Source organism: Mustelus asterias, unplaced genomic scaffold, assembly GCF_964213995.1.
Source record: "Mustelus asterias unplaced genomic scaffold, sMusAst1.hap1.1 HAP1_SCAFFOLD_2441, whole genome shotgun sequence".
In the NCBI taxonomy this organism is placed as follows: Eukaryota; Metazoa; Chordata; class Chondrichthyes; order Carcharhiniformes; family Triakidae; genus Mustelus; species Mustelus asterias.
In genome coordinates this window covers 37315-52731 of record NW_027592386.1, presented here as the reverse complement: position 1 = coordinate 52731, position 15417 = coordinate 37315, and the positions used below count along the sequence as shown (strand labels likewise).

The 15417-nt window shown below is 49.3% G+C and overlaps 1 protein-coding gene across 1 annotated transcript; it reads left to right on the top strand.

Moving 5' to 3' along the window:
* Positions 1-966: 966 nt before the first annotated feature.
* Positions 967-6539, top strand: clpp (caseinolytic mitochondrial matrix peptidase proteolytic subunit; the record flags this gene model as incomplete). The annotated part of the gene is made up of 6 exons (XM_078207547.1): positions 967-1068; positions 1658-1729; positions 1821-1917; positions 3756-3943; positions 5182-5287; positions 6260-6539. Coding segments are annotated over 6 exons (726 nt in total), but the record flags the coding sequence as incomplete, so codon positions are not given.
* Between the last annotated feature and the right edge of the window lie 8878 nt (positions 6540-15417).

Sequence of the window (15417 nt, the reverse complement as noted above, 5' to 3'; positions counted from 1 at the left end):
TCTGGAATGCAGATTCGCAAAGTGTGGCAGAGACGGGTTCAATTGAAGTGCTGGAGAGGGAATTAGACTGTTAACTGAAAAAGTAAAGTTTATTTATTAGTCACAAGTAAGGCTTACATTAACACTGCAATGAAGTTACTGTGAAATTCCCCTAGTCGCCACACTCCGGCGCCTGTTTGGGTCAATGCACCCTAACCAGCACGTCTTTCAGAATGTGGGAGGAAACCGGAGGAAACCCACGCAGATACGGGGAGAACGTGCAAACTCCACACAGTGACCCAAGCTGGGAATCGAACCCGGGTCTCTGGCGCTGTGAGGCAGCAGTGGTAACCGCTGTACCACTGTGCTGCGGTGGGCCACTGGGTTGAGAGGGTTGTCCTATGATGAGTAAATTGGGTCGATATTCTCTGGCGTTTTAGAAGAACGAGAGATGATCTCATTGAAACGTACACAATCCTGACAGGGTAGATACTGAGGATGTTTCCCCCGGGCTGGTGAATCGAAAACACGCAGCCACAGTTCACAAATTAAACAGAGCCTGGTGCGGCACTGATCTAGAGACCAGGAAGGTCACAGTTTGAGTTTGAACTGGAGCAGAGGCTGGGATGTCGAGATAGGCGCCTCGAATGACTATCCAGTGAGACCAACATGACTGTGGCGAAAGGGACCAGTTGGATAACTCTGTCAAAGAGCAGGCACAGATACAATGGGCTGAATGGCCTCCTTCTGTGCTGAAAGATTGAGTGAATTTAGCGGTGATATTGATGTTTGCTGGGGTCAGGTAATATAGTAAACTCCTCGGGTATGGTCTGGTGACTCTTATAGTCGTAACTTTGGGTGAGAAGAAGGAATAAGCACTGAGGGGAAAGTGCAGGGGTTCTGAATCAGTAAGTGCTCGGTGTGTAACTCCTTGTTAAATGTATTGTAATATTTATCACCGTTTCTTTATATCTATTTATTATTTAGACGCTAGTACAGCATTCCGGACAGCTGATAACAGGATGCAGGAAGATTCACCAGACGTCAAGCTGTAGCCACCCATTAATTCCCATCGTCATCGAACAGACAGTGAGTCAGAGAATCCCTACAGTGCAGGAGGAGGTCATTCGGCCCATCGAATCTACACTGACCACAATCCCATCCAGGCCCTATCCCCGTAACCCCATGCATTTACCCTGGTTAGTCCCCCGACACTAAAGGGCAATTTAGCACGGCCAATCCACCTAACCAGCACATCTTCGGACTGTGGGAGGAAACCGGAGCCCCCGGAGGAAACCCACGCAGACACGGGGAGAATGTCTGTGCGGAGTTTGCACAGTGACCCAAGCCGGGAATCGAACCTGCGTCCCTGGCGCTGTGAGGCAGCAGTGCTAACCACTGTGCCACCGTGCTGCCCCAGTGTTTCGATCGGGCACTGGTTTCTTGTTCGTTACATAACAACACAAGGTGGGATTTTCCCAGCCGCGCTCGTCCCAAAACCGGAAAACCCCACCCAAGGTCAACGGACCTTTGCGTGGTCCACACCCCTGCCCGCTACAGAAAAACTCCCCCCATAGTCTCCTGTATTGGAATCATCCTGGGCTTCCCTCGCTTCGATCAAACGGACTGTCCAACTTGTGTACTTTCAGAGTTTTTAATCCTTTTCTTGCCTTCACAGGGCCGCGGAGAGAGAGCTTACGATATCTATTCCAGATTGTTAAGGGAAAGAATTATTTGCGTCATGGGACCTGTGAGTAGAGTTTTCTTTTTAACGCTCCAGTGTTTTTTTTTTCCCCCTGCGAGTGTCTTGCTTGAGTTGAATAATTCTGCCTTTCGCTCAGATAGACGATACCGTCGCCAGTCTGGTGATCGCACAGCTCCTGTTCCTCCAGTCAGAGAGTAACAAGAAGCCAATCCACATGTACATCAACAGCCCAGGTGAGCTCGGCTTCCTGTGCCCCCCTGTCTCTGTGTCAGCTTGTGTAGGTCCTTTTAGAAGATTCCTGGGGGCACTTTCGCGAGGACCTCACTCCCGTCACCACCTGCCTTCTTTTATGTTCACAACTACCCGTCACCAGCCGGGGAGAAGCGGAGCCAGTGATTCTAACCGCGTTTCACAAGGTCTATGATAGATCGGTATCTGCTGATGCTGGATGAGTTTTTATTTTGCGTGTTTCCGTGCTGTATATCCCTATCACAGCTACAGGTGCTGCTCCCTGCGCTTCAAAACAACATACGGGATTCTCAGAGCCAGGTTTGGCGTTGGTTGCGACTGAGTGGGTAGCATGGCACAGCTGTATCAGCAGGTTTAAATTTCACTGCAGAGACTTTGAACACCAAGCCAAGGCTGGGCGAACGTGGATCTGTCAGAGGTCCCGCCATTTTGGACGCAACATGAAACACTGTCTGCTCTCTCTGGTGGATGTCAAAGATCCCCTGGTGCAATTTCGGAGGAAAGCACAGTTATCCCCGAGGCCAATATTTTCATCATTCAACCAAGACACGGTGGCACAGTGGTTAGCACTGCTGCCTCACAGCGGCAGGGGCCTGGGTTCAATTCCCGGCTTGGGTCACTGTCTGTGTGGTCTGCACATTCTCCCCATGTCTGTGTGGGTTTCCTCCGCTTTCCTCCCACAGTTTGAAAGACGTGCAGGTTAGGTGGATTGGCCGTGCTAAATTGCCACTTAGTATCAGGGGGATCATAGAATCCTACAGCGCAGAAGGAGGCCATTCGGCCCATCGAGTCTGCACCGACCACAATGCCACCCAGGCCTTATCCCTGTAATCCCATACGTTTACCCTAGCTAGTCCCCCTGACACTAAGGGGCAATTTTAGCACGGCCTCAATCAATAGGGTGGGGTTATGGGGATAGGGCCTGGGTGGGATCGTTGTTGGTGCAGGCTCGATGGATCGAATGGCCTCCTTCTGCACTGTCAGGATTCGAGGATTAACATCGATGAAACAGACTATCAGCTCATTATCACACTGCAGTTCGTGGGGGCTTGCTGTGTGCTAATGTCCTACACTGTAACGGTCACTACACTGCAGGAGTGTTTCATTGGCTATAAAGCACTTTGGGCCAATCTGAAATCGATGCCAGTCTTTCTCCTTATCCTCAGGTGTTGTCGCTCCTGCGTTATTGAGGAAGGGAGAGAATCATAGAATCCCTACAGTGCAGAAGGAGGCCATTCGGCCCATCGAGTCTGCACCGACCACAATCCCACCCAGGCCTTATCCCCATAACCCTAGGCATTTACCGTGGCTAGTCCCCCTGACACTAAGGGGCAATTTAACACGGCCAATCCACCTAAACAGCACATCTTTCGGACTGTGGGAGGAGACCGGAGCACCCGGAGGAAACCCACGCAGACACGGGGAGAACGTGCAGACTCCACACAGACAGTGACCCAAGCCGGGAATCGAACCGGGGTCCCTGGCGCTGTGAGGCAGCAGCGCTAACCACTGTGCCGCCACGGGAGGGGAGGGGATGAAGGGTTAAAGTGAGCCAAGGAATAACACCAGGCGGATGCAGAGTAGAACGGAAAGGCTCCATCCCACTAGGGGGGAGAGAAAGAAACTATCTTGATGTCGATATACTGGGGATGGCGGGGAAAGCAGAGTGTTGAATGGGTCTGAGCGGATTGGACACCAGGCTGTACCAGCCCTCACCCCCCCCTCCCGGTGTCACTCCCGCTGGGGTACTGCCCCCACCCCTCTCGATTGTTCTGTGATTGCTGTTCAGTGATTGTGTTTGTCTCCTGTCTCCCCTGTGTAGGTGGCGTGGTAACTGCTGGCCTGGCTATCTACGATACCATGCAGTACATCCTGAACCCCATCTCCACATGGTGCGTCGGTCAGGCTGCCAGCATGGGCTCCCTGCTCCTGGCTGCAGGCTGCCCGGGCATGAGGCACTCCCTGCCTAACGCACGGATCATGATTCACCAGCCCTCCGGAGGGGCATCTGTAAGTACTGGACTCTGTTCCCCAGCTCTGTGGTGTTTGATCTATTCCTATTACACCCTTTTCTTTGGAAGTACGGTTCTTCGATGAAAGGAATGAGTTATTTTGGTTTAATGTCTCTAGAAGATGCCAGCTCCATCAGTCCTTAGGCCTCGGAGTGAGGTTCAAACCCTCTGTGTCCAGATTCAGCGATGTCAACAGAGGAACAGGGGACGGCCAATCAGCCCTTCCATCCTGTTCCATCACTGAATGAGATCTTGGCCAATCTGCATCTAACTCCATTTACCTGCTTTGTTCCTATTTACGTTAATACCCTTAACCGTCAAAAACCGATTGGTGTCAACTTTGATATTTTCAATTGACCCCAGCCTCAGTGGAGAGAGAGTTCTAGATTTCCGTGAATCGTTTACTCCGGATTTATCCAGAACAAATGCACATTACAGTGGTTAGCACTGCTGCCTCACAGCGTCAGGGACCCGGGTTCGATTCCCGGCTCGGGTCGCTGTCTGTGTGGAGTCTGCACGTTCTCCCTGTGTCTGCATGGATTTCCTCCGGGTGCTCCAGTTTCTTCCCACAGTCCAAAAGATGTGCAGGTTAGGTAGATTGGCCGTGCTAAATTGCTCCTTAATGTCCCAAGATGTGTCGGTTAGGGGAATTAGCAGGGTAAATATGTGGAGTTATAGAATCCTACAATGGAGAAGGAGGCCATTCGGTCCATCGAGCCTGCACCAACCACAATCCCACCCAGGCCCTATCCCCGTAACCCCATGCATTTACCCTAGCTAGTCTCCCTGACACTAAGGGGCAATTTAGCACGGCCAATTCACCTAACCCCGCACATCTTTGGACTGTGGGAGGAAACTGGAGCACCCGGAGGAAAACCCACGCAGACATGGGAAGAACGTGCAGATTCCACACAGACAGTGACCCCGAGCCGGGAATCGAACCCTTGTCCCTGGCGCTGTGAGGCAGCAGTGCTAACCATTGTGCCGCCGTGCCGCCTGAGGGTTATGGAGTTGGGGCTGTGTGGGAGAGTCGGTGCAGACTCAATGGGTGGAAAGGTGGCCTCTTGCACTGTAGGGATTCTCTGACTGACTGTATTAATGGCTGGAAATTGTGGCACGCTCCCATTACACCGGAAGTATGGAGAGGAAGGAGACAAATTTTGAGGGACTGAGTATCGAGGGAGCACTAACTTTCAGTAATAAATCTGATGGCTGGTTTTGATGCCTCCTTCACAGGGTCAGGCGACTGACATCGCTATACAGGCGGAGGAGATTCTCAAAATCAAAAGGCAGATCAATCATATTTATGCCAAGCACACAAAGCAGATTCTGTCAGTGATTGGTAAGTGCTTGATATATATTGGTAAGTGTTTGTACAGCAAGATCAGTAGTTAGTGGAATAGAACAATCTGAGTCTCTCCAGCAATGCTGTTCCATAAGGCATAGGAGCAGAATGAGGCCACTCGGCCCATCGAGTCTGCTCCGCCATTCACTCATGGCTGATATTTTTCTCATCCTCATTCTCCTGCCTTTTCCCCATAACCCCTGATCCCGTTATTAATCAAGAACCTATCTATCTCTGTCTTAAAGACACTCAATGACCTGGCCTCCACAGCCTTCTCTGGCAAAGAGTTCCACAGATTCACCACTCTCTGGCTGAAGAAATTCCTCCTCATCCCTGTTTTAAAGGCTCGTCCCTTTAGCCTGAGGTTGTGCCCTCTGGTTCTAGTTTTTCCTACTAGTGGAAACATCCTCTCCATGTCCACTCAATCCAGGCCTTGCAGTATCCTGTAAGTTTCAATAAGATTCCCCCCTCATCCTTCTAAACTCCAACGAGTACAGACCCAGAGTCCTCAACCGTTCCTCATACGACAAGCTCTTCATTCCAGGGATCATTCTTGTGAACCTCCTCTGGACCCTTTCCAAGGCAAAGTCCGGATGGTGTGAGGCTTGATGGGGAACTTGCAGCTGGTGGTGTTCCCATGTGTCTGCTGCCCTTGTCCTTCTGGGTGGTGGAGGTTGTGGGTTTGGAAAGTGGTTTGGAAGGCAAGTTGCTACAGTGTACGGTTCAGTAAGGGAATGAGGGTGAATTAAAGTCTTTTCAAATGTTGTCAAGCATCAAACTGCCCAAGAGAGCCGATGCTATTGACACAGTTTATTTGGCATCTTTGTAATTGCTGGCACGGTGATGGTAAATGGTGAGTACGATATGTCTGGCTGAGCAGATTGTGTGTGTTTGGGAACTGTGCATGACTGAATGCCGCAAGTCACCAGGTCGCTGGTCCAATCCCGTCACCGCTGTGGTGTTTTACAGAAGGAGCGATGGAGCGGGATCGGTACATGAGCCCAGTGGAAGCACAGGAATTCGGAATCATTGACAAGGTCCTCGTTCACCCCCCGCAGGACGGGGAGGACGAGCCACAACTCGTTCATAAAGACAACAACGCAAAGTCACCGGGTTCCCCTGAACCCTGAACTGTACGGGGCCGTCTGACTGAACATTAGTCCAATCTCTCCACGCTTTCTCAGCCTCTAGTTCCAGAGTCATCTATTTGCCCAATAAAATATTTGTATAAAACATTTGTAACGAACTTGTCGAATTTTGTGCTGTTTTCCTTTTAGGTTAAGGTATTAACAGAAGTTGTTGACTCTCTCAGACGACTGTAGACGTTTCCACAGCTGCTATCTGAGTGGAGTTCTCCCAGTGTCTTAGCCAACATTCATCCCTCAAACAACATCCACAAAAACAGATTACCTGTTGCCACATTGCTGTTTTTGGGATCTTGCTGTGTACAAATTGGCTGCCACTTTTCCTACATTACAGCGACCGCACTTTGAACAAGTACTTCACTGGCTGTAAGGTGCTTTCGGACATCATGGAAGGCACTATATAAATGCAAGACTTTCTTTGATTACGCTTCATACCTTTTCAGAATGTCCTGTTCTACTGTCTATTGAGCACAAGGAATCCCAACAGTGCAGAAGAGGCCATTCGGCCCATTGAGTCTGCACCGACTCTCCGACTGATTAACTTACCCAGGCCCCTCTTTCCCCCACTCTCTATCCCCATAACCCCACACGTTTCCCACGCTTAATCCATCTAACCATGGTGGCGCAGTGGGTTAGCACTGCTGCCTCACAGCGCCAGGGACCCAGGTTCGATTCCCGGCCTTGGGTCACTGTGTGTGTGGAGTTTGCACCTTCTCCCCGTGTCTGCGCGGGTTTCCTCCGGGTGCTCCGGTTTCTTCCCACAGTCTGAAAGACATGCTGATTAGGTGCGTTGGCCATGCTAAATTCTCCCTTCACAGGACGGTGAGGATGAGCCACAGCTCACAGGCCAGGGTTCCTGTCTGCTGTCAGTACTGAAGGGAAAGTACAATTGAGCTCTGTGCCCTTACACCATGGAGTGTGCAGCACATAACAACCTCCATTTTTATAGTATCTTTTACATAGTTAAACAACTCAAGATGCTGCACAGAAGCACTCATCGGCACTAGTCAAACTAGCGCACGGTGGCACAGTGGTTAGCACTGCTGCCTCACAGCGCCAGGGACCTGGGTTCAATTCCTGGCTTGGGTCACTGTGTGGAGTTTGCACATTCTCCCCGTGTCTGCATGGGTTCCCTCCGGGTGCTCCGGTTTCCTCCCACACTCCAAAGATGTGCAAGTTAGGTGGATTGGCTGTGATAAATTGCCCCTTAGTGTTGGTAAAGTTTTAGAGTTAAAGTTTATTTATTGGTGCCACGAGTAGGCTTATATTAACACTGCAATGAAGTTACTGTGAAAATCCTCTAATCGCCACACTCTGGTGCCTGTTCGGGTACACTGAGGGAGAATTTAGCATAGCCAATGCACCTAACCCGCATATCTTTGGCGTGTGGGAGGAAACCCACGCAGACACGGGGAGAACGTGCAGACTCCACTCAGAGAGTGACCCAAGCTGGGAATCGAACCCGGGTCCCTGGTGCTGTGAGACAGCAGTGCTAACCACTGTGCCACCGTGATTAGATGGATTAAGCATGGAAATGTGTGGGGTTATGGGGATAGGATGAAGGAGAGGGCCTGGGTAAGATACTGTGTCAGAGAGTCGGTACAGACTCAATGGGCTGAATGGCCTCTTCCACACTGAAGGGTTTCTATGATTCTAGATTTGACTTCAAAGACCACAAAAAGAGATATTGTGTTGGACCAGATCTTGGGGCCATGATGTTCAATTATTCTGGGCACTGCACCTCAGGAAGGGATGCAGCACAGATACTAGGTGTGGCACAGTGGTTGGCACTGCTGCCTCTCAGCTTTAGGGACCCGGGTTCATTTCCAGCCTCGGGTCACTGTCTGTGTGGAGTTTGTACATTCTCCCTGTGTCTACGTGGGTTTCCTCCGGGTTTCCCACACTCCAAAGATGTGCAGGTTTGGTGACTGGCCAAGCTAAATTGCCCCTTAGTGTGTAGATTAGAGGATTAGCAGAGTAAAATAGAAATTAGAAGCAGGAGTAGGCCATTCAGCCCTTCAAACCTGCTCCGCCATTCATTTTGATCATGGCTGATCATCAAATTCAATATCCTGATTCCCCCTTCCTCCCCATATCCCTTGATCCCTTTAACCCCAAGAGCTATCTCTAATTTCTCCTCAAAATCATGCAATGTTTTGGCCTCAACTACTTTCTGTGGTAGTGAATTCCACACATTCACCACCCTCTGGGTGACTCCTGAGTCTTGGACTCCCCCACCGTTGGGAACATTCTTTCTGAATCAACCCTGTTAAAATTTTATAAGTTTCTATGGGATCCCCTCTCACTCTTCTAAACTCCAGTGAATATAATCCTAACGGACTTAGTCTCTTCTCATATGACACATCTGCCATCCCAGGAATCAGCCTGGTAAACCTTTGCTGCACTCCCTTTATAGCAAGGACATTCTTCCTCAGATAAGGAGACCAAAACTGCACACAATACTCCAGGTGTGGCCTCACCAACGCCCTATACAATTGCAGCAAAACATCCCTATCCCTATACTCAAATCCTCTCGCTATGAAGGCCAACATACCATTTGCCTTCTTTACTGCCTGTTATACCTGCGCACTTACTTTCAGTGACTGATGCACGAGGACTCCAAGATCTCGCTGAGTTTCCACCTGTCTCAATTTACACCCGTTCAAATAATAATCTGTCTTCCTATTATTGCTACCAAAGTGGATAACCTCACATTTACCCACATTATACTGTACTTGCGGATGGCGAAGAGCATTGTCGGGCAATACAGCAGGATATAGATAGGCTGGAAAATTGGGCGGAGAGGTGGCAGATGGAGTTTAATCCGGATAAATGCGAAGTGATGCATTTTGGAAGAAATAATGTAGGGAGGAGTTATACAATAAATGGCGGAGTCATCAGGAGTATAGAAACAGAGGGACCTAGGTGTGCAAGTCCACAAATCCTTGAAGGTGGCAACACAGGTGGAGAAGGTGGTGAAGAAGGCATATGGTATGCTTGCCTTTATAGGACGGGGTGTCGAGTATAAAAGCTGGAGTCTGATGATGCAGCTGTATAGAACGCTGGTTAGGCCACATTTGGAGTACTGCGTCCAGTTCTGGTCGCCGCACTACCAGAAGGACGTGGAGGCGTTAGAGAGAGTGCAGAGAAGGTTTACCAGGATGTTGCCTGGTATGGAGGGTCTTAGCTATGAGGAGAGATTGGGTAAACTGGGGTTGTTCTCCCTGGAAAGACGGAGAATGAGGGGAGATCTAATAGAGGTGTACAAGATTATGAAGGGGATAGATAGGGTGAACAGTGGGAAGCTTTTTCCCAGGTCGGAGGTGACGATCACGAGGGGTCACGGGCTCAAGGTGAGAGGGGCGAAGTATAACTCAGATATCAGAGGGATGTTTTTTACACAGAGGGTGGTGGGGGCCTGGAATGCGCTGCCAAGTTGGGTGGTGGAGGCAGGCACGCTGACATCGTTTAAGACTTACCTGGATAGTCACATGAGCAGCCTGGGAATGGAGGGATACAAACGATTGGTCTAGTTGGACCAAGGAGCGGCACAGGCTTGGAGAGCCGGAGGGCCTGTTTCCTGTGCTGTACTGTTCTTTGTATCTGCCATGCAGATGCCCACACACTCAACCTGTCCAAATCACGCTGAAGCATCTCTGTATCCTCCTCACAGCTCACCCTCCCACCCAACTTTGTATCGTCTACAAATTTGGAGAGAATACATTCAGTTCCCTCTTCCAAATCATTAATATATAATGTGGAACAGTTGGGGTCCCAGCACAGATCCCTGCGGTACCCCACTGGTCACTGACTGCCAATCTGAAAAAGACCCATTTATGCCAACTCTTTTCTTCCTATCTGCTAACCAGCTTTCTATCCATCTCAACACATTACCTGCAATGCTTGGGGTTACGGGGCGCGGGGTGGACCTGGTTAAGATGTTGGGGTAGACTCGATGGGCCGAACAGCCTCCTTCTGCACTGTAGGGATTCTATGAAATGGTTTAATCATTATTCTGTAAATTGAGTTTGTGTCTTTACATGCCCTGTTTGTGAACAGATCTCGCACTCACCTGACGAAGGAGCAGCGCTCCGAAAGCTAGTGGCTTGTGCTACCAAATAAACCTGTTGGACTTTAATCTGGTGTTGTGAGACTTCTTACTGTGTTTAATTTGTAAGGCCAGGTTGCCTAGATTAGTCTTGTATTATCTTGTGTATAGAAGACTAATTTTTTTTTTATTTCAAAAAATATACTTTATTCATAAAAAAACCTCTCAAATAAAACATTGCAAAACGACTGATCCAAAAGTTACAAACAGTGCAAAAAAAGATTCATTTTTACAGTACAATAGTGCTTATTTACAAAACATTACATTTCATTACTTAAAACTATGTACATACATCAGAGTTTACTGTGTGCCGTTATTTTTCAGATTGGCACACAGTTCCGTAGGCCGAGGGTATTCTGCAGTTACCCCGCCCTCGGTCTGCCTCGGTTGAGACGCTTTACACGGTGGCCTTTCCCCATTGTGCCTTTGCGGCGGCTGCCCCAAGCTTGAGCGCGTCCCTGAGCACGTAGTCTTGGACCTTGGAATGTGCCAGTCTGCAACACTCGGTCGAGGACAATTCTTTTAGCTGGAAGATCAGCAAGTTTCGGGTGGACCAAAGCGCGTCCTTCACCGAGTTGATGACCCTCCAGCAGCAGTTGATATTTGTCTCGGTGTGCGTTCCCGGAAACAGCCCGTAGAGCACAGAGTCCTGCGTCACCGAGCTGCTCGGGACGAACCGCGACAAATACCACTGCATCTCGTTCCAGACCTTCTTTGCAAAGGCACATTCCACAAGGAGGTGTGTGACCGTCTCATCACCCCCGCAGCCGCTTCGAGGGCAGCGTGCGGTGAGGTTGAGACCTCGGGCGTGCATAAAGGATCTGACGGGGAGTGCCCTTCTCACCACCAGCCAAGCCAGGTCTTGGTGCTTGTTTGTGAGTTCTGGTGATGAGGCATTCTGCCAAATGACATTGACAGTCCGCTCAGGGAACCATCCGACAGGATCCACCGTCTCCTTTTCCCTCAGGGCCTCAAGGACATTCCGTGCTGACCACTGCTTGATCGCCATGTGGTCAAAGGTGTGTTTCCGGAAAAATTTCTCCACAAAGGACAGGTGCTGCGGTACGGTCCAACTACTTGGAGCGTTCCGCGGCAATGTGGCCAGACCCATCCTCCGCAACACTTGGGACAAGTAGAACCTCAAAAAATAGTGGCACTTGTCCGTGTACCGAGGATCTACACACAGCTTGATGCAGCCGCACACAAAGGTGGCCATCAGGATGAGGGCAGCGTTGGGAACGTTTTTCCCTCCATTCTCTGGAGATTTGTGCATCGCCTCCCTCGTAGAAGACTAATGGGTGATGCAATTAAGGTGTTTAAGATTCATTCAGACATTGACAGGGAAGGGTAAGTTCAGAACTGAAGGAGTGAGAGTGAATTAAAGTAAGATTGGGCACAGGAACAGAAGGAAAATGGATTGAGAGAGAGAGGAAAACATACAGAAAAGAAAAGTAAGAATTAAATAAAAATACTCCCCATCTTACTCGATGCTTCATTGGTAGCTAATTTGCTTTGGGATGCCTTGAAGTGGGCAACATAAATGCAAATTGGTGTTTGCTCACAGTGTGTCAGGTAGAAACTTGCAGTCTTGGTCTCTGGCTGCCTGTGCTCAGTGAACCTCCTGCCACATGGGGCAGTGTGAGTGGAGGCTGTGGAGAGGAACTACAATTCCAGGATGCACATGGAGAGGTGCGCATGCACACCTGCGGCCACCCCTCCCATTGGTCAGATAGTTCCCTTGAGAGTTGTTGATTGGAGGGATGGCAATGGGTGTGGTCCAATGAACCCTGCCAATAGGGAGAGGGTGGGTTGTTATGGAGGGCGGTTTAAAGTGTGGGGGGGGAGGCTCTGCAGGAACCTCTCAGGGAGTGGCTGGTTAGGGGTGAGTTTGAAGGATAATTGGGGATTAAATGTCCCTGAGTAACCAGGACAGTGAGGCCAAGTTGCTGCATCTGGGTCCCAGACTAGGGGAGTGTGGAGCTCCCTTGTCAGGTTGAGAAGGTTGTTCAGAAGCAGTTCCCTTCTGCTCTGAGGCATAAAGAAGCAGTTCCCTTCTGCTTTGAATCATAAAGAACATACAGGTTGTGTTAGAACTGGTGTATGTGTGCAGGTTGGGTGGATTGGCCATGCTAAATTGCCCCTGAGTGTCCCAAGATGGGTAGGTTAGGGGGATTGGCCATGCTAAATTGCTCCTTGGTGTCCCAAGATGTGAGGGAGACTTGCAGCATAAATATGTGGGATAGGGTAGGCCTGAGTAAGATGCTCTGTCAGAGAGTCTGTGAAGACCTGATGGGCTGAATGGCCTGCTTCTGCCTTGTCAGGATTGTATGATTTTTTTTATTAACACAGAAGCTCAGTACTGTGGATGCTGGAATTCTGGTGGAAGGCCATTGACCTGAAATGTTAACTCTTGTTCCTCTCCCCACAGTTGCTGCCGAGCATTTGAGGCATTTTTAACGTTGTATAAAGCACCACTTTGGTTGCAGTTTAAGAGTATGGTGTATCCTTACAGGAAGAATGTGTTCGTGTTAGAGTTTAGATTCATCAGGATGTTGCCTGGATTGAAGCATTTTAAGGATAAGAAAAGATTGTATCGGCTGGTTACTTTGGAACAAAGGAGGTTGAGGAGAGATTTTTTCATTTTATTTAATCAGTGACCTGAGGCCAGAATTGTTCTTTCCCTTTTATTTCTTTGTCTTTTATTTTCTCTCTTATTTTTCTTCTCTTTTTCCCCACCCCCCCCCCCTCCATTTTATCCCCTTTTCTCCCCTTTTTTTTTGCATCCCTTTTTTTCAATTTTACCCCTCTCTCGCCCATTTCCATTTGGGTTTGAGAAAGGGTCATCTGGACTCGAAACGTCAGCTCTTTTCTCTCATTACAGACGCTGCCAGACCTGCTGAGATTTTCCAGCATTTTCTCTTTGGGTTTGAGGAGAGATTTATTTGGAGAAGATTGATACAGACTCGGAACATTAACTCTGTTTTTCTCTCCATCGATGATGCCTGACTTGCTGAGATTTTCCAGCATTTTTTGTTTTGAGGGGTCTGGATGGAGTGGGTGGGGAGGATCTATTTCTGTTCGGGAAGTTAATTGCTACGGAGCATCGATTTTAAGGAATTGGTGAAAAGATTCATGATTTGTTGAATTTTTTTCACACCGTGGAGGGGTTCTAAAATGCAATGCCTCAACGATGGAAGCAAAAACCCTCTTTATTTAAAGAAACATCGTTTGGATGTGTATTTGAGGCGCTGTAACTTTCAGTGCTACTGACCCAAGAGCTGGAAGGTGGGGTTAGAATGGATCTTTGTCAAATGGCATGAATGTGATGGGCTGAATGGTCTCTTCCTGTGCTTCAAATGCATCTATATTTCTGTTATTGTGGTTTTAGTGCGGAACTCGGGACGGCACGGTGGCAGAGTGGTTAGCACTGCTGCCTCACAGCACCAGGGAACTGGGTTCTATTCTGGCCTCGGGTCACTGTCTGTGCAGAGTTTGCACGTTCTCCCCGTGTCTGCGTGGGTTTCCCCTGGGTGCTCCAGTTTCCTCCTACAGTTCAAAGATGTGCGGGTTAGGTTGATTGGCCATGTTAAATTGCCCCTTAGTGTCAGGGGGAATTAGCTGGGTAAATATGTGGGGTTACGGGGATAGGGCCTGGGTGGGATTGTGGTCGGTGCAGACTCGATGGGCCGAATGGCACTGTAGGGATTCTCATAGAAACCCTACAGTGCAGAAGGAGGCCATTCGGCCCATCGAGTCTGCACCGACCACAATCCCACCCATGCCCTACCCCCACATATTTACCCGCTAATCCCTCTAACCAACGCATCTCAGGACTCTAAGGGGCAATTTTTAACCTGGCCAATCAACCTAACCCGCACATCTTTGGACTGTGGGAGGAAACCGGAGCACCCGGAGGAAACCCACGCAGACATGAGAAGAATGTGCAAACTCCACACAGACAGTGACCCGAGCCGGGAATCGAACCTGGGACCCTGGAGCTGTGAAGCAGCAGTGCTAACCACTGTACTACCGTGCCGCCCCTATGGATTCTATGTGACACTTGTTCAATGCTGGCTCAATATTTTCATGGGCTGGGCGATGGCAGTGTGACACAGCAGAGTAACAGTAATGAGTGCTAAAGGTGGTGTGATCGTTATTTTGCTTCATAGTGAGAAGATTTGAGGCTGAATTATACCTCTCCAGACACCCGGGCAAACACTGCAGTCGCAGTCTACTCCTGTCCATAACTCTTAATGTGGTTGAGTTTGCCTTTGAGAATGAGGGGGGAATTTCTTCTGCTCCCCTCATGTTAATGGTGAGTCCAACTGCAATGTGTACAGCACAGAGACCGGTTTGGCCACATGGTCTGTTTATGCTTTTAAGTTATGCCCCACACTAGGCACCACGCCATTCCAGAGTAAATCACTTGAGGGTGATGTGAGAGAAAAGTGGAGAAATACAAGTAGGCTTACATTAACACTGCAATGAAGTTGCTGTGAAACTCCCCTAGTCGCCACACTCCGGCGCCCGATCGGGTACACCTGAGGGAGAATTTAGCACGGCCAATGCATCCTAACCAGCACATCTTTAGAGTGTGGGAGGAAACCGGAGCACCTGGAGGAAACCCACGCAGACATGGGGAGAACGTGCAAACTCCACACAGTTACCCAAGCCGGGAATCGAACCCGGATCCATAAGAGAAAATGCTGGAAAATCTCAGGTCTGGCAGCATCTGTCAGGAGAGAAAAGAGCTGACGTTTAGAGTCCAGGCGACCCTTTGTCGAAGCTTTGACATCTGGACTCGAAACGTCAGCTCTTTTCTCTCCTTACAGATGCTGCCAGACCCGCTGAGATTTTCCAGCATTTTCTCTTTT